General features: G+C 39.2%; 1 protein-coding gene across 2 annotated transcripts in view; it reads left to right on the forward strand.

Moving 5' to 3' along the window:
• Window positions 1-20,058, forward strand: part of RELN (reelin) — a 485,778-nt gene that overhangs the window by 393,427 nt on the left and 72,293 nt on the right. For both annotated transcript variants that reach the window (XM_058523829.1, XM_058523821.1), the window contains exons 32-38: window positions 3,837-3,995; window positions 4,183-4,371; window positions 4,912-5,185; window positions 7,686-7,826; window positions 7,932-8,109; window positions 17,786-17,870; window positions 18,921-19,103. In XM_058523829.1, the coding sequence (XP_058379812.1) occupies window positions 3,837-3,995; window positions 4,183-4,371; window positions 4,912-5,185; window positions 7,686-7,826; window positions 7,932-8,109; window positions 17,786-17,870; window positions 18,921-19,103 (1,209 nt within the window). The remainder of the gene's footprint in view (window positions 1-3,836; window positions 3,996-4,182; window positions 4,372-4,911; window positions 5,186-7,685; window positions 7,827-7,931; window positions 8,110-17,785; window positions 17,871-18,920; window positions 19,104-20,058) is intronic.

The following is a 20,058-nucleotide window of genomic DNA, read 5'->3' on the forward strand; positions in this document are numbered from 1 at the left end:
GGCCTTGCTGGCCATGGTAAGGACATGGGGTATGAGCCCTGTGTCCTGGAACCCAATTGAAGGCTGTTAGATCAGGCAGCGAAGTAATCTGATTTAAGTTTTTACAAGATCATCCTACAGAAACAATATGTGGTTCAAAATAAATGAATATTTCTAGAGTACCTACTCTGCCCATGCAGAGACAAGAGCTTTGAGGGGTGCTAAAGAAGACAGGGTCCTGTCCTTAGGATGTTGTTTTCTGATTGCAGAGGTAGATCATTTTAATGTTTTCTTTAACTCTTGAAATAAAATTACTATTTTTAAGGGGCCGGCCCGGTGGCATAGTGGTTGGGTTCGCGCACTCCACTTCAGCGGCCCAGGGTTCATGGGTTCAGATCCCGGGCGCAGACCTACACACCACTCATCAAGCCATGCTGTGGCAGGCATCCCACATATAAAGTAAAGGAAGATGGGCACGGATGTTAGCCCAGGGCCAATCTTCCTTGGCGAAAAGAGGAGGATTGGCAATAGATGTTAGCTCAGGGCTAATCTTCCTCACAAAAAAACAAAATTACTATTTTAAAATAGATAGTTCGAGGTTAGGATAGTGTGGCAACTGTGTGCGTGACTCTTCTGAAAATCACAAATCCATACTCCTATTTGTTTATGAGCTAAAAGCAAAACAAACAAAAAAACTCTAAAAACCTCTGACCAGAGTATAATGGGAAGCATTTACTTCAGATTCCCTTAGGATCCCTGCAGGAACAAGCAACTTGTTCTCAACTACCCTTGAGTCATTTTCTTGAACTCACTGCTGGCCATGTAATTCACATCTCTCAGGCATTTGTCAGCCTTTCATTGAAAACTGATTGTTAAAATGTAAATCTGCCTAAATCCTTGAACAAATCTCTTCCAGTGATGAAAGGAAAGATTTTTTACTTACTCAAACTGAAGCATCAATTTACATATTTGGAAGTAAATCAAAATTAGGCTATTTTCAATAAGACTAGGCAGAATGCAGATGGAGCTGTAATTTAAAAAGAGAAATGTTTTACATGCCTTAAATACTTGGTAGATGAGCTAAAATGGCGTGGTTTAGTCACATGTACAGTGTGTTAGATGACACAGCTAATGACGATCAGCAATTGATATAAAATATGGATTTTTCTGTTTCCCTTTCTTGCATTTCTCCATTCTTTCATACTTACCTGGGAGGCCCTCCTTCATTGTCCTTTGGAATCGGGGTCCTCATCTCTGCAGACTTTTGTTGCTGCCTGAAGGTATCTGTGACACTCCAGAAAGGCAACAAGCAGAAACAAAATGGAGTATGGACCTCTTGAGCCATACTTCTCATATTTTAATGTACATCTGAATCCCTTGGGAGACTTGCTGAAATGCAGATTCTGATTCAGCAGGAGTGGAGTGATATGCTGAATAACAAATTACTCTAAAACTGAGTGGCTGAAAGCAACAAACATTTGTTATCTTCCAATTTCTGTGAGTCAGGAATTCAGGAGCAGCTTAGCTGGGTAGTTCTGGCTCAGGATCTCTCACGAGGTTGCACAGGAGATAAAGGCCAGGAGGGGTACAGTCATCTGAAGACTCAACTAGGCCTGGAGGATCTATTTCCAAGATGGCTCAGTGACATGGCTGTGGCAAGAGGCCTCAGTTTCTCACTGTGTGGACCTGTCCAGAGGCTGCTTGAGTGTCCTTACCACCTGTCGGCTGGCTTTCCTCAGAGTGAGAGATCCATGAGAGAGAGCAAGGAAGAAAGTGCAATGCCTTTTATGGCCTAGTCTCAAAAGTCACACACTGTTGCTTCCACCATGTTCTATTTATGAGAAGCAAGTTACTAAGTCCAACTTTACTCAAAAAGAGGAAAACTAAGCTCCACTTTTTGAAGGGAAGAGTTTCAAAGAATTTGTGGACATGTTTTAAAACCATCACAGGTAGAGCCTGTTCCCAGTGATGCAGTTGGTGTTCCTTGGACCATACTCTGAGGAGAAGGTACCAGAAAGGACCAGCTAATGAGATTTTATTCTCATGATGCTTCATTTCTGGTACTATAATCTATATTCTGAATAGGCCACCCCCAGATAACTGTCTAAATTATTCCCTCTCTTTTCTCTCTCTCTTTTTTTTCTCTCTCTCATCTTATTAAACATAAAGTAAACCATATTAACACAAATTAATAGCCAAAAGAAAAACTAAATTTTGAAGTGTCCATTCTCTCAGCCACCCAAAATTACATTAAAAAGCCAATAGGACATATTTTGAGCAAACATCAAGGGTTGGAGACTGGAGTTTTGCCATACACTCCTCAGTTTGACTAGAATAAAGACTAGAAACAGCCTAGCTTCACTTTTCTTCATGAATTTTGGTGTGACTCTCTCTCCCTTCTCCAGCACATGACTCTCACCTCCACCCACTGAAGCTCAAACTGCCCATCGCTACACCTGTACACAGTATACTGTCTCCCCAAAGAGTTCCTATGCTTTGAGCTATTTTTATCCTCTCATTAAAAATGATGATTTCTTCTATTTTAAATTGAGTAAGATTAATTCTCCTGAAATTTCTAATTTTTTGCATATTAGTCATTGTTGTTCCTGGCATCATGCCTCGTCAGATGTGGTAACAATAATTCCATGTGCTGTCAATTAGCTTTAGAAGGCTTTCTTTTAGTTCTATATTTTATCATAATATTTCTTGAAACCTACTTTTAGTAAACTCTTTGTTATCCAGCATGATAAAGGAATTGAGATATTCTGGTGAGTCAATAATGGGGAAATTAAAAAGTTATTATATGTACCATGAATGATTTAAAATTTTCCAAAAAGGTTAGAATATAATAAAATTAATGTAACAAATACAACTTTACTGAACATAATTTCTGTGAATACTCAGAAAGTACTTCAGTATCCCCAGTCATAATTATATATACGCAGGGCCAGTCTCAGGAACAGTTATGGAGTAGGCAATTAGATAGATGCCAAGAAAGCCCTCTGCCCCTCCCATTAAGAATATATATCTCCTGTTGATTCCCACCATTTCGTCATTAGCAATTTTTTTCCTTTGCATTCAACATTACCCTTTCCCTGTGTCCTCTTTTAAAATAAAAATGTTTCTGGGAGAGGTAGCAGGAGTAGCACATGTGGTCCCTTAACTTGAACATGCAGGTCCCTAAATCACCTCACTCTGGTCGCAGACAGAGGGACCTTGGGTAGATAGGGTAAGTGAAGGGAGGAAGAGAGACACAGAGAAAGGAAGGTAGGACTAATATTAGAGGGGATTGAGTTTTTCTGCTCTGCAATTTAATAATTTGGCTTCATTCAGGCTTCAGTGACCGAGGTCTGGCAAAGTGTGAAGTGCCAGTAAAAGGATCCTTCTGCTTAACAGAATTCAGGTTGGGCTGTGCCACTGCCTGGAGCTTCAGCCAAAAAGAGCACCGCTTGATTTTGTGCTGGGGAGATTGAGATGTTTTTCGAGTATGTAATAATGATATGAGACTTTGTAACATTCAGGACAGAATCTAAAATTCAAATACATGATCTGGAGTGGATTTTTATGTCCTCCTTACCAACCTACTCATCACTCATACAAAGCTAAGTAGTCTTTAAAAGAGCTTACGTATTTTTTTCTCCATTTCCTGGGAGTTGGTGCATTAGAAACTGTCAAGGAATTGATGAGCCTTCAGGTCTCCTAATTCATTCCTTGGAAGCTAGATGGATGTGCCCTCGTTATGTGAGATGCAATTTGAAGTTTCTGCTGCAGTCTTGCCATTTAAAAAATACTGTTCCTTGCCCTTTTTGCCTCTAGGAAAGCTGTCCAAGTAACTGGATTTATGTCTTTTAACTCAGGGCTTGTTGTTCAGTATTCAAATGACAATGGGATAGTCTGGCATTTGCTTCGAGAGTTGGACTTCATGTCATTTCTGGAACCACAAATCATTTCCATTGACCTGCCACGGGAGGCAAAGACACCCGCAACGGCTTTTCGGTGGTGGCAACCCCAACATGGCAAGTTACTGCTCACCCCAGTGTTCCTGGTAGTGTTTAGATCATACAGTTAAAGCCACGTTGTGTTGTGTGTTTCTTAATTTGCTGTCAATTTCTAGACAATTTGATTTAAAAATCACAGTCATAAAGATATTCATATTGCTACATAATGAAGCTTCTCTAACTGCTTTTATTCATCTGATTTCAGGGAAGCATTCAGCCCAGTGGGCCTTGGATGATGTCCTTATAGGAATGAATGACAGCTCTCAAACTGGGTTTCAAGACAAATTTGATGGTTCTATAGATTTGCAAGCCAACTGGTATCGAATCCAAGGAGGTCAAGTTGATATTGACTGTCTCTCTATGGATACTGCTCTGATATTCACTGAAAACATAGGTATATATTTTCACTAGATAAAGGGGGAATATTTAATTAACTAGAGGACTAAATTAACTAAAACCCAAGAGGAGATTCTGTAATGCACAACTGTGTGCATAACTGCCTGTGCTGAGGGAGGCTATGGGGAATAAAAGAGTTTTATTGTCCTCTGATATAACTTGGTAAGCCCAGTGATGGCTTTCTTGGAACTGTCTTTCACAGAGCGTGTATGATATAACTAAGGTTTCTTAAAAGCCGAGCAAAAAGTATCTCTCTGAAGACATCCCCATGTTTCATAATTTGCAGAGTTATAGACGTAAGACTCTATGTTAGCCCTTCCCAAGATGGTAAAGCTTTTCAAGTTAGCAGCCTTCCATATTTCTATGCTAACCAAAATAAAAACAGTTAATGTGAAATGAAAAGTCAAAGCACATATGAGGCACTTCAGATGAGACTTGATTTTTGTTTGCCACTGAAAGTGTTCATTACAAGCATAAATGCCAAATAAGAAAAGAGAGCACAATTACATGCTACCATTAAACTTTTCCTTTTTTGTAGGGAAACCTCGTTATGCTGAAACCTGGGACTTTCACGTGTCAGCATCAACCTTCTTACAGTTTGAAATGAGCATGGGCTGTAGCAAGCCCTTCAGCAACTCCCACAGTGTACAGCTCCAGTATTCTCTGAACAATGGCAAGGACTGGCATCTTGTCACTGAAGAGTGTGTTCCTCCAACCATTGGCTGTCTGCACTACACAGAAAGTTCAATTTACACCTCGGAAAGATTCCAGAATTGGAAGCGGATCACTGTCTACCTTCCACTCTCCACCATGTGAGAATTGTCATTTGGCTACATGTCAGAACTTTAGGTTTCTGTCACCTGATTTGAAAATAATTGTGATTCCACTTGGCAATTCTATTACTCTCTCATGATAATTATCCATGGAATGTGCCAGGAAAAAAAAAGTGCAAGGTGCTTTGGGTTGCAATTTTTAAATGTAGTTAGAGAGTTTCAAGTTTTACAAGGCTGAACTTTTCTATTCTTTGGCAATATGAAGGCCAGATTCGTTTTTAAACTGTTGTAAAACTAAGGATTACCAATAGCCTGACTGATATTAATTCGCACCAAGCAGTATGTGAAATCATCACATATGGAAGAGTATCCTTAGTTGTTTTAATCTCAGTACCACAATAAGAATAACAGGTTGGTGCCTTTGGAATGCTCATATTGTTTTATACCTTTCTTCCCCCTCCCCAGCATTTCAGATCACATTCAACAGTTGTATTAGGGCTTAAAGCATTAAACACACTTTTGTGGATTAGGCGTAGGATAATTTTGGAGTCTTTCTAGGAACTAATGTGTTCTGTGATAGCTGGTTAGAGATTGTGCCATCCCAGGACTGCCCCCCCCACACATCCCTGCCTCTCCCTTCCACTGCTCTGTTCTGAATTGCAGGCAGTTGGCCTCTGCAGGCTGCATTTGCCAGCCTCCTGTATCTGCTGGCTTCCTGATAGATTTAGACAGTGGCAAACACTGGCAAGAGATTGGAGGGTGGCAATAGAGATAAACCAGGGGACTCCTCCCCCTCCCTTTCTGCCTCAAGTGCATCTTGGCCAACTTCAGTGGCCCCAGTTCCCCCCAGATGGCCCTTCATGTGACCCTGGCCACCAGTGACAGTGTCTCCTCCCTGTCTCCCTCCAGCTTTGGACTTGTAGTGGCTTCCTGACTTTGCTAAACTCTGGTTGCCTCACTGCCCTGTTGACTTCTCAGCTCTACCACTAACCGTGCATCCAGTTCCTTGCATTAAATTCTCTCTGTGTTAAATACTTACAGTGGTTTCTGTTTTCCTGGTTCAATTCTGATTCAGAGATGCACAACCAAATGGCAGGAAAAATAAAAACACAGGAAACCAGAACATTTTAATATTTAACCTAAAACGGTTTCCTGTGGACCCCCAGAGTATTGAAGATTGCTTACTCACAGCTCATTTATTCACTATTTTTATTCAACAAACATTTATTGAATATCTATTGTGTTTTAGAACTCTGATACAAAATGAATAAGCTGATGCCAGGATTCAAACAGATATTTAAACAGTTATTTATGATATAAAATGATGACAGAGGTAATACTCAAGGGTATTATTGAAACACGGGGGGATACTACCTAACGCAGTTTGGGGAGATTGGAGGGAGCTTTCTGGAGGAGCTGATGTCTGAGCTGAGTCTGAATGAGTGAGGAGAGCTTGTCTGAGTGAAGAGGGCTTGTGGGAGGGCATTTGTGCTGTTGTAAGCAAAAACAAAATCCCCAAGACTAGAAAAAGCCTGAGTTGGTGGGGAAATTCAGGGCTTCAGCTGCAGAGTATAATTGTGAGGCAAGAAATAGGGAAAGATAAGGCAAGGGGAGAGGACAGATGACGAAGGGACATGTATGTCATCTTCAGCACTTTGGCCTTGACATTGCGTGTGTTGGGGAACCACTTGAAGGGCGTTCCGCGGAGTGGTAACGTGATTAGATTTGCATTTTAGAGCCACCACGCTGGCAGCTGTGTTGCATTGAAGGAGAACTTGTGTAGGGGAGACAATAGTACTCGAAATGTTACTATTAAAATTCTGCTCCAGATAGACTGTGATCCACATTCCGAATAACTGACTGACACACTTCTGCTGTGCAGTCTGTCCTCAGTGAGGGACCGCTGCTGCTGTTGGGTAAGGCTGTGTGTATTTCTGGATAAAGGGGTCTTCTGACAGTGTATTCCCAATAACAGATTGCAAATATAATAGAAAATATGGGAATGCATCATGTCATTCTAGTCCTCGCCTTTAAGGAGCCAGAATCTCAGGAACCAAAACAGAGGCAGCAGTTCAATAGGGCTTCCATTTACTATCTCAGAAACCGTTTCGAACAGGAGAACAGTGACCTCGTGGCAAGAACTTTGTAAGATTCTGGCTTTTCCTCACGTTTGTCATCCTTGATCTCTTTCCCAGTACTGAATAACAGTAAAAGCCTGAAAGCAAAAACTAAAATTCTGCGTGTAGTTCAAACACAGAATAAAATCAGTAGTTCAAAATAACCTTCCCATCTTACGCATGTATTTGGAAATTCTTATGTGAAAGAAATGGTGAAATATTTTGAAAGCGTGTTTTCTACTCTCCTGTTTGTGGGTCAAGAGGAAACAGCATCCAATATTTGATAGCAAAACAAAGTCGTATCTCGAATAAAAGGGAACTGGACTCTGGAGGAGGGCACTTTAAAGTGAAAGGAGAGTTAAAATAAATGTTCTCTTCCTGTTGAGGTTGCTTGTCAAACCAAGCGTGTTTTCGTTCGTTAGATCTCCCAGGACCCGGTTCCGCTGGATTCAGGCCAACTACACTGTGGGGGCCGACTCCTGGGCTATTGATAATGTGGTGCTGGCCTCAGGGTGCCCTTGGATGTGCTCGGGACGAGGGATTTGTGATGCTGGATGCTGTGTGTAAGTTAATAAAACTGGCAGTTTCTTCCTTTGCAATGCAAAAATTAAAATGGCTTCATGAACTCATGACAAATAATGCCTGTTCTCCGCTTGTTTTTTCCTTAGGTGTGACCGGGGCTTTGGTGGAGCCTTCTGTGTTCCTGTCGTTCCTTTGCCCTCGATTCTTAAAGATGATTTCAATGGGAACTTACACCCCGACCTTTGGCCTGAAGTGTATGGTGCAGAGAGGGGGAATCTGAATGGTGAAACCATCAAATCTGGAACATCCCTCATTTTTAAAGGGGTCAGATAAGATTCTGCTACTCTACACTGCTACTGAACTTCCCTTCATCACTCTCTGCTCCACACAAATGCATTTCTGAATCTGTTCAGAGGACGTATCATTTTATCCGTAGTTATTGTCTTCTAGCCCATCCATGTTTCCTCTTCTATTCGGTACAGTCATTTTTTTTTTTTTTATTGATATTTTAATGGTTTCTAACATTGTGAAATTTTGGGTTGTACATTTTTGTTTGTCCATCACCCCATATATGACTCCCTTCACCCCTTGTGCCCACCCCCCACCCCCACTTCCCGGGTAACCACAGTCCAGTTTTCTCTGTCCATGTGTTGGTTTATATTCCACATATGAGTGAGATCATACAGTGTTTGTCTTTCTCTTTCTGGCTTATTTCACTTAACATAATACGCTCCAGGCCCATCCATGTTGTTGCAAATGGGACGATTTTGTCTTTTTTTATGGCTGAGTAGTATTCCATTGTATATATATACCACATTTTCTTAATCCAATCGTCAGTCGAGGGACACTTAGGTTGCTTCCACTTCTTGGCTATGGTGAATAATGCTGCAATGAACATAGGGGTGCATAAGCCTCTTTGGATTGTTGATTTCAGGTGCGTTGGATAGATTCCCAGTAGTGGGATGGCTGGATCATAGGGCATCTCTATTTTTAATTCTTTGAGGAATCTCCATACCGTTTTCCATAGAGGCTGCACCAATTTGCATTCCCACCAGCTGTGTATGAGGGTTCCTTTTTCTCCACATCCTCTCCAACATTTGTTGTTTTTTGTCTTGGTGATTATAGCCATTCTAACGGGCGTGAGGTGGTATCTTAGTGTTGTTTTGATTTGCATTTCCCTGATGATTAGTGATGTTGAGCATCTTTTCATGTGCCTATTGGCCATCTGTATATCTTCCTTGGAGAAGTGTCTGTTCATTTCCTCTGCCCATTTTTTGATCGGGTTGTTTGTTTTTTTGTTGTTCAATTGTGTGAGTTCTTTATATATTATGGAGATCAACCCCTTGTCAGATGTATGTTTTGCAAATATTCTCTCCCAGCTGGTTGGTTGTTTGTTCATCTTGATTCTGGTTTCATTTGTCTTATAAAAGCTCTTTAGTCTGATAAAGTCCCACTTGTTTATTTTTTCTTTAGTTTCCCTAGTCTGGGTAGGCATGTCATCCGAAAAGATTCCTTTAAACCCAATGTCAAATAGTGTGTTGCCTATATTTTCTTCTATGAGTTTTATAGTTTCAGGTCTCACCTTCAGGTCTTTGATCCATTTTGAGTTAATTTTTGTGAATGGCGATAGCACATGGTCCACTTTCATTCTTTTGCATGTGGCTGTCCAGTTTTCCCAACACCATTTATTGAAGAGACTTTCCTTTCTCCATTGCATGTCCTTAGCACCTTTGTCGAAAATTAGCTGTCCGTATATGTGTGGTTTTATTTCTGGGCTTTCAATTCTGTTCCATTGATCTGTGTGTCTGTTTTTGTACCAGTACCATGCTGTTTTGATTACTATTGCTTTGTAGTATGTTTTGAAGTCAGGAATTGTGATGCCTCCTGCTTTGTTCTTTTTCTTTAGGATTTCTTTAGCTATTCGGGGTCTTTTGTTGCCCCATATAAATTTTAGTATTCTTTTTTCTATTTCTGTGAAGAATGTCATTGGGATTCTGATTGGGATTGCATTGAATCTGTAGATTGCTTTAGGTAATATAGACATTTTAACTATGTTTATTCTTCCAATCCACGTGCATGGGATATCTTTCCATTTCTTTATGTCATCGTAGATTTCCCTCAATAATGTCTTGTAGTTCTCATTGTATAGGTCCTTCACCTCCTTGGTAAGATTTATTCCTAGGTATTTTATTCTTTTTGATGCAATTGTAAATGGTATTATCTTTTTGAGCTCTCTTTCTGTTAGTTCATTATTAGCATATAGAAATGCAACTGATTTTTGTAGATTGATTTTGTACCCTGCAACTTTGCTGTAGTTGTTGATTGTTTCTAACAGTTTTCCAACAGATTCTTTAGGGTTTTCTATATATACAATCATGTCATCTGCAAATAGTGAGAGTTTCACTTCTTCGTTACCTATTTGGATTCCTTTTATTCCTTTTTCTTGCCTAATTGCTCTGGCCAAAACCTCCAGTACTATGTTGAACAGGAGTGGTGAGAGTGGGCAGCCCTGCCTCGTTCCTGTTCTCAGAGGAATGGCTTTCAGTCTTTCCCCGTTGAGTATGATGTTAGCTGTGGGTTTGTCATATATGGCCTTTATTATGTTGAGGTACTTTCCTTCTATTCCCATTTTATTGAGAGTTTTTATCATAAATGGATGTTGTATCTTGTCAAATGCCTTCTCTGCGTCTATTGAGACGATCATGTGGTTTTTATTCTTTGTTTTGTTGATGTGATGTATCACGTTGATTGATTTGCGGATGTTGAACCATCCCTGCGTCTCTGGTATAAATCCCACTTGATCATGGTGTATGATCTTTTTAATATATTGTTGTATTCGGTTTGCCAATATTTTGTTGAGGATTTTTGCATCAATGTTCATCAGCGATATTGGCCTGTAATTTTCTTTCTTTGTATTGTCTTTGTCTGGTTTTGATATCAGGGTGATGTTGGCCTCATAGAATGATTCAGGAAGTGTTCCATCTTCCTCTATTTTTTGGAATAGTTTGAGGAGGATGGGTATTAAATCTTCTTTGAATGTTTGGTAAAATTCACTGGAGAAGCCATCTGGTCCTGGACTTTTATTTTTTGGGAGGTTTTTGATTACTATTTCAATCTCTTTACTTGTGATTGGTCTATTCAGATTCTCCATTTCTTCTTGGTTCAATTTTGGGAGGTTGTATAAGTCTAAGAATTTATCCATTTCTTCTAGATTGTCCAATTTGTTGGCATATAATTTCTCATAGTATTCTCTTATAATCCTCTGTATTTCCATGGTATCCGTTGTAATTTCTCCTCTTTCATTTCTAATTTTATTTACTTGAGCCTTTTCTCTTTTTTTCTTAGTTAGCCTGGCTAAGGGTTTGTCTATTTTGTTTATCTTCTCGAAGAACCAACTCTTTGTTTCATTAATCCTTTCTACTGTTTTTTTGGTCTCAATATCATTTATTTCTGCTCTGATTTTTATTATTTCTCTCCTTCTACTGGCTTTGGGCTTTGTTTGTTCTTCTTTTTCTAGTTCTGTTAGGTGTAATTTAAGGTTGCCTATTAGGGCTTTTTCTTGTTTGTTAAGGTGGGCTTGTATCGCTATGAGTTTCCCTCTCAGGACCACTTTTGCTGCGTCCCATATGGTTTGATATGGCATGTTATCATTTTCGTTTGTTTCCAGATAGTTTTTGATTTCTCCTTTAATTTCATCAATGATCCATTGGTTGTTCAGTAGCATGTTGTTTAATCTCCACATTTTTGTCACTTTCCCAGTTTTTTTTTCCTGGTTCATTTCCAGTTTCATAGCCTTATGGTCTGAAAAGATGCTTGTTATGATTTCAATCTTCTTAAATTTATTGAGGCTTGCTTTGTTTCCCAACATATGGTCTATCCTAGAGAATGTTCTATGCGCGCTTGAGAAGAATGTGTAGTCAGCTGTTTTTGGGTGGAGTGCTCTGTATATGTCTACTAGGTCCATCTCGTCCAGTTTTTCATTTAAGTCTAATATTTCTTTATTAACTTTTTGTCTGGATGATCTATCCATTGCTGTAAGTGGGGTGTTAAGATCCCCTACTATTATTGTGTTGTTGTTGATTTCTCCTTTTAGGTTTGTTAATAGTTGTTTTATGTACATTGGTGCTCCTATGTTGGGTGCATATATATTTATAAGTGATATGTCTTCTTGATGGAGTGTCCCTTTTATCATTATATATTTCCCTTCTTTGTCTTTCTTAACCTGTTTTATCTTGAAGTCTACTTTGTCTGATATGAGTATGGCAACACCTGCTTTCTTTTGTTTGCCATTAGCTTGGAGTATTGTCTTCCATCCTTTCACTCTGAGCCTGTGCTTGTCTTTAGTGCTAAGATGTGTTTCCTGAAGGCAGCATATTGTTGGGTCTTGCTTTTTAATCCATCCTGCCACTCTGTATCTTTTGATTGGAGAGTTCAATCCATTTACATTTAGGGTAATTATTGAAATATGAGGGTTGAATGTTGCTGTTTTGTCACTTATTTTCTGGTTCTTTTGCATTTCCTTTGTTTCTTGTCCCATTTGTTTTGGACTGCCAATTCAGTTTGGTTGTTCTGTCTTATGATTCTTCTAGTTTTCTCTTTGTTTATCATATGTGGTTTTAATTTGATTATTTGTTTAGTGGTTACCTTGAGGTTTGGGCGAAAAATCTTCTGTATGAGATAGTCCATTATCTGATAGCCTCCTATTTCCTTATACTAAGTCAATTCAGTCACTTTCCTCTTCCCCTTCTAAGTTGCTCTTGTTATACCTTATTCTATCTTGTGTTGTGGCTGTGTGTTTACAGTGATGAGGTTAAATTTATTTTTGGTGAATTTCTTCCTTTGATCTTTGAGTTTAGTATTTAAGTGGTTGCTAACCTATTCCGGTAAAGATCTACTATTTCTCTGATTTTGTCTACCTACTTTTCTCCTTACTCCAAGCTTTGTGTTCCCTTTCTCTTCTTGTTTTCAGGCCTGAGGGCCTTCTTGAGTATTTCTTGTAGTGGCGGTCTCGTGGCCATGAACTCCCTTAGCTTTTGTTTATCTGGGAGAGTTACTATTTCTCCATCATATTTGAAGGATATTTTTGCTGGATAGATTATTCTTGGCTGAAAGTTTTTGTCTTTTAGTATTTTGAATATATCATTCCAGTCTCTTCTAGCCTGAAAAGTTTCTGTTGAGAAATCCGCTGAGAGCCTGATGGGAGTTCCTTTGTACGTTATTTTTTGTTTTTGTCTAGCTGCCCTTAATATTGTTTCTTTGTCGTTGACCCTGGCTAGCCTTACCACTAGGTGTCGTGGTGAAGGCCTTTGTCTGTTAATATATATAGGAGTCCTGTTGGCTTCGCTTACTGGTATTTCCTGCTCCTTCCCCAGATTTGGGAAATTTTCAGCTATTATTTCCTTGAATAGGCTCTCTGTTCCTCTTTCCCTCTCCTCTCCCTCAGGAATACCTATAATTCTTATGTTACATTTTCTAATAGAGTCCGATATTTCTCGGAGTCTTTCTTCATTTCTTTTTAGTCTTAGTTCTCTCTCTTCTTCCATCTGGAGTATATCTGTATTCCTATCCTCTAAAGTACTAATTCTTTCCTCCATATTGTCAGCTCTGTTCTTTAAAGATTCCAGATTCTCCTTTATCTCCTCCATTGTGTTCTTCATCTCCATCAGCCCTGATAGGTTTTTCTTTATGATTTCAATCTCTTTTGTGAAGAAACTCCTAATCTCATTTAATTGTTTGTCTGTGTTGTCTCGTATTTCGTTGAGTGTTTTTATGATAGCTATTTTGAAATCTCTGTCCTTTAGTTTATGGATTTCTGTGTCTTCGGGGTTGATTTCTGGGTGCTTGTCATTTTGTTTCTGGTCTGGTGATTTCATATATTTTTGCATTGTGGTTCCTGTGTTGGTTTTGATTTTCCTCATCCTGGAAGTCTCTGGTTGCAATTTCCACCTGCCGCCACTGTGTGGTGGTAAAGGGCTGTGTAGTCTAAGCCCCCTGCGCTCTGCCCCAGTTTTTCTGCTGCGATCCGCAGTTTTGTTTTGTTTTGTTTTGTTTTGTTTTCCCCACTGCGATCCACGGGTCCAGTCCAGTTTATTCAGGTCTGCCTCGGACCGCTAGATCTGGTCGAGCTGCAGACTCCGGGTTGCGGGGAGGGGGGAGCTCTCTCTTTTGCCCTCTGGGTCCCTGACGTGGGAGGCTTCTCGTTTGCCCCTCTTTATCCGCTCTCTGGGTTGCTCAGATGTTGATGGTAGCCCTGTGGCTCCTCTGAGCCCTCTGTGCGGGAGTTTCCCACTGGCTGAGAGAGCCCGAAGAGCTACAGTTTCCCGCCGAGGGCCGCCCCTCCCCCCTCTCTGGGAGCCGCGCGGACCGGATCGCTGATCTGATGGGGAGGGAGCGGAGTTCTCCTTACCTCTCCCCACTTCCTCCGGGGGCCCAGCACGTTCCGCTCTCAGATGTGCGGCAGTGTGGATCCCTCCGCTCTAACTTTTCACTGTCTGGGATTCCGCTGTTGGTCTGTGGCTGTTGCTTTTGTTGTATCTTGTGGGGGAAGAATTCACGGGAAAGCTCACTCCGCCATGATGCTGACGTCACTCTCGGTACAGTCATTTTTTATGATCACTTAGGCATAAGACTTTTCCTCTGCTTTGGTAATCAGACTTTCTTTACTTTCTGCTGGAATTATATATATAAAAATTATGCATATGCAATTTCTAGAATCTTGACTTCTAGAATGTAGCATTTTATGTTGTATTAAATATTTAACTTGCAATATTTTTAAAAATGATTTTATGGAAGGTCTTTTCTTTTTCCTTTCTTTTTTTTTCTTTTCCTCCTGCCAATAGAACTGTTTGGTGACTTTAAGAAAACCAAACATTTAAGTCAAATTAAATAGCATTCTCAAACGTCGGTGGCGTATTTTTGTATTTCAACCTAGATGTCTGGTTAGAGAGATGTTAAGCAATTGTGTGAAACTCGGTGCTAAGCTGGCACGTCTTCGTATGTGAATACATGCTACATCCCGTCTCTCTCAGCATGGGGAAATTGGCTAATTTAGGTGTGCAAATGAAATCTTTAACAAAAATCTGCATGGGTTTCTGCACAAACTTAATGATTAACATCTAACGCTTGGAAAACTAGATATCCTGCAACTTTTTCAATTATAGTTGGTAGATGCTGCCTATCATCCTTGTTTGAATCCAGAATTCTTCTCAAGTTTGGTTGAGAAAGAAAAAACACTTAGGAGTCTGAGAGATTTATAAGTCCCTAAGAATTACGAAGGATGGAAGAAATTGAAGTAGAACATTTCAGAGTGGAAACTACTGTTTTTTTGTGCTTTTTAGTCTTGTCCAAAGCTTTAGCTCTCATTACCACTAGCTCACTTCTGATTTGTTTGAAGCAGTTGACAAGAACAAAAAGCAGAAGCCCTGTGACTTTATCATTCAAATATCTTCACCTGATAAATTTTTAAGCAGTAGAATTAACCTGGTCCCTAGAGCCTATAAATGGAGGAAGACACATAGTCTTTTATATTTTCCCTTTAGCTATCCAAATGCAAGAGCAGCCAAGCATGATATGTATTAGACATATTATCTATAAACTCTGCAAGATGTAGAGAGGGCTCAGCGTGTGCCATTCAGTAGATTGCAGTTTGACCTAGAAAGGCATTCTTTCATAAAAAAGGAAATGATAGTCTCTTGTTAATGTTTATAGATTCAAAAGCACTATCAGCTATTAAAATAGCTTGTTGGATGCAAAAGAACTCCTCGCGTTTAGCACAAATGGATTACTGAACCTGGAAAAAGGATGAGAAAAAAATCGTATCTGTGTGAACTAGAATACATACGGAAGCAGGGATTGGCAGTTCCACCGACTGTGTCATTATCGATATCAAGTGCTGAACTATAAACAAATATTGCAAATATGAAAGAAAGATACTTTCACATTACAGATCATGCCCACTTTCAACAAAATTGCTCCTATAAGATGCAATGTAAAATGGGTCCTTTTATGGGTGACTTGTGTTTGCCCATGGGAACAATTTTATACTTACCTTCCATAATCAAGGAGGAAGAGAAATCATATTCCTGTATCTTGATGTTAGCAAGGGACATTTATTAGCTGTAACTGTCAACTACCCACTTAAAACCTTTGTCATTTCGAGCTGAAGAAGCTACCTTTCCCTATTACCTCAGCATCCACATGGCACCAACCTGTACAAACAAGCAAGGCTGTCTGCTTGTAAGTGTGTGAGAGAGTAAAGACATGGAGACATGAAGAACAGGCATTGATTAGGTGTCGTGATGGAGGAGGGTCGTGCGTTATTAGGATAAAAGAAAAACAAAGACGGGAAAATAAGGCTTTTACATGCAACCTTCAGTCCTGGAAGTTTGAATCTGTGATTTGAGAAGTTCAGAGATGGGTGTAGATGCAGCTGCTTTTTCATTACAATATCAAATAATTCTCAAATTCTAAATTTAACATTATCTGCATTTCTTCTCCCAAAACCAAAAGATGATTTAATAAACAAAATGCTGGTATCTTATAAAGGATAGAGGATAAGTTTCAGAATCTGACATATCTGGGTTCAAATCCTGCCATCACTCCTTATAAACTATGTAATCTTGGGGCCGGCCCAGTGGCTCAAGCGGTTGAGAGCACGCGCTCCGCTGCGGTGGCCCAGGGTTCGCCGGTTCGGATGCCGGGCGTGCACTGACGCACCGCTTGTCAAGCCATGCTGTGGCAGCGTCCCATATAAAGTAGAGGAAGATGGGCATGGATGTTAGCCCAGGGCCAGTCTTCCTCAGCAAAAAAAGAGAAGGAGTGGCAGATGTTAACTCAGGGCCGATCTTCCTCACAAAAAAAATAAAATAAAATAAACTATGTAATCTTGAGCAAGTTACTGTCCCTCTCTGAGTTTCCGTTTTCTTATCTGCAGCATGAAGATAATATCTTTCCCTTAGGAGTGCTAGGTGCTTTAAAGGAGTAAAGTGTCTATTTTAGAACCCAGTGTGTTGTAGGCACTCAAAAATGATTGCTATTACAAAATTACAGTAGTTCTATTTAAAATGTTTCATCTATCGAGGAATGTACTCTAGAATAAATGTTAAGAAGAAAAGGAAGAATTTGCTTTCAATAGCTAAAACTACATTTGGTATTTGTTAGTTTATAATTAAGAAATCAATTGACAGTGTCCACTTAGTATGACACAGCCCTACACCACCGAAGATCACTTCATTCAGAAGTCACGGCTGAGAGACTAAAAGGCCTGTTGGACCTTAGGATATTTGCATGGTGAAAGTCTGTTTTACTGGCTGTCATTGCAATCCTGTATCCACGTGGAGAAAACAAGCTATGGATCTGTCAATCCCAGGCAACCAGAAATAGTTAATTAGCAGAAAAAATTACTAAGGCTAATGTGATCGCTTTCCTCCTTCCTTGGCTTCTCTGCATGAACGGTTACAGCCTTGGCATGGGAACTTGCTTAGGTATGTCTTATTTAAGTTGACCAACTGGAGAGTGTGTGTCAGCCTGAGTGAGAGCCTCCCGGGGCTGTCAGAGCGTGCAAAGGAGGAGTAAGTTTCTGAGACTCCTTGGAACCCTGAAAAAGTTACCTATTAGTTCCCAGCTTCTAGCAGGAGCACTTGGCACATTTTCCATGGTTCCTCATACTCCTCCCAGGACATGCTGTGATCAAAAGAGGCTACATTTTTTAAAAGTCCATAGATATGTAATGTTTTCATTTTTGTACTGCTTTTTATAAAAGTCACAGCGAAGTATGATTTAGAGTTGAGACAACGAAATTGTGTTATTCAGGCTAGGAAATGAAAGCCATTAAGAAAGGAGAAATGATCAATTTTTCCTTTTAAACTGGACCAAATATCGCTTCTTGGTCATTACTTGTAGTATCTATTATTTAGCAAATGCAAGTTAGGTGTATAAAATCAAAAGAAAATAATTTTGCAAATGAAATAAGATTGCTTAACATACATGTTTTTGTTTTCAGGAAGGACTAAGGATGCTTATTTCAAGAGATCTAGACTGTGCCAATACTATGTATGTCCAGTTTTCACTTAGATTTATAGCAAAAGGTAAGTCATTTCTATGGGTATGAATTCATTATTTCCCTTCAAGAAAATTCCCCCATGCACAATTCCTCCTCCACAAAGAAATAACAGATTTGAGGCCCATAAATTTTATTATATGAAAGAGCAAACATAAATTGGAGTACGTAAATGTTCACAAATGTTCTTCTATAATGTAAATTAATTTTAATATGAGTAAGATAACTACTGATTTTATAATAATTTCCTGTAGCTGTAGTAACCATACTAGTTATATGGTAGTTAAATTTATCATCATGTCCCTGAATCTTTTTTCCATCACTACTTTCTAGCCATAAGAATTTTAAATTAGCCCCGTGACGTAGTGGTTAACTTTGGCATGTTCCACTTGTGCAGCCTGGGTTTGCAGGTTCAGATCCCAGGCATGGACCTACACCACTTATCAGCCATGCTGTGGCAGCAACCCACATATTAAGTAGAGGAAGATTGGCACAGATGTTAGCTCAGGCCTAATCTTCCTCAAGCAAAAAAAAAAAAAAAATGAGGAAGAAAGATAAAAAAAGAATTTTAAATTAAAAAAATTTAACTTACGGAAATTTTGGATTTTCTTTTACAGATGTGAACCCCAAAAAACCAACTCTGTCATTCTGACTTTTCATACTAAAGAAATAATTTTCTTGACAAATAATACCATTTGGGTATAATAAATTTTCAAGTAGATTTTAGTTTTTATCCTGAGATTTAAGTGTTTGACCCTTTGTAAAATTATGATACCTGTAGAATCAAAAATTTTTGCTGTAGTATTTCCTAAATAAGACACAGAGAGATACATGTTCACATCTGAGAAAGAGAGGGAGATACTATTGTGTGAAAAGACTTGGTGTGTGTTTTGAGATATATTCATACAGAAAGCCAAACCTCTCATCACTTTAAGTTGGCTCTGAAGCATTTGGACTATAAAGCCTCTATGTGAATATAAGTCAGCTTATGCAATGATGCCAAAAGAATAGTCTAAGAACATACCATTTCCTCATTTTTATCACAGTACATTTCATGCCTGTGTTATCTTCTTTCTAGGTACCCCAGAGAGGTCTCACTCTATTCTACTACAATTCTCCATCAATGGGGGCATCACTTGGCACCTGCTGGATGAATTCTACTTCCCTCAAACGACCAGCATACTCTTCATTAATGTTCCCTTGCCATATACTGCCCAAACCAACGCTACGAGATTCAGACTCTGGCAACCTTATAATAATGGTAAAAATGCACATGTTCTCCTATGGTCAAGACTGGTGGCGTGTTAACATGTTTGTTCCTAAGATGTGGAGGAAGTGTCACCTGAGTGGCTCAGCTGTTCATAGCACACATTTTACATGCTTCACTTTTGAGGAGTCTCAATGAATATTTAACTTTATATCTGTCATCTCTTCATACTTGACTTGTAAGTTCTCTCTGATATAAATATAGCTAAATCCTGTCACAGAGCTAAGGTTTTTAAAAAATAATCCAGCATTACCATTAGGCACTCATCAATTGTAACTACATTTTTGCTGAATTCATTTAGGGACGCATAGTTCTTTTGAGTGTGCCATTTCATTAGTGAGACAGAACAACATTAGAGCAAAATGCCATGACAAAGTGAGAGGGACTTACACCAAGCAGACAGTGCCTCAGATAAAATATTCTTATCACGAACGCTTGCTTCAGTGATAAGTTAAAGTGAATGTATAATTTAATAGCCTTTTCAAATGGTTACAGAAAATGATTTTACAAATTTGTAATGTTTTATTGCTTCCTATATTTCTATTAACTGCTGATTATAAAGGACCAGACTCTACCAAATCATGCATTTAATGGCCTAAGTAAGCATGGAGATATCACATTAAGCGGATTCTTTGCAGAGGTAACAAAGAAATGGATAAGAAAAATGTACTGCCATCTCTAGAATTTAACCTCAGAATTTCCTTTATAACTAGTAAGTCAAAAATAAAATAATTTTAACTTATTGTGGACAGAAAAAATAATCTTGTATGATCACCAAATAAAAGTCCAAAAGAGAAATGCAACTAGTTTCACAATCCAGAAGATAGTTGTCTTCATGTTGTGTTTGGAATGCTTACCTGATTTTTCCTCATTGTTTTCACCAACTGCTTCCAAAACAAGAAAGAGAAGAAAGCTACTAGAGTTAGACCAGGGATAGGAGTAGAGAGAG

Source organism: Diceros bicornis, chromosome 3 (genome assembly GCF_020826845.1).
Source record: "Diceros bicornis minor isolate mBicDic1 chromosome 3, mDicBic1.mat.cur, whole genome shotgun sequence".
Lineage (NCBI taxonomy): Eukaryota > Metazoa > Chordata > Mammalia > Perissodactyla > Rhinocerotidae > Diceros > Diceros bicornis.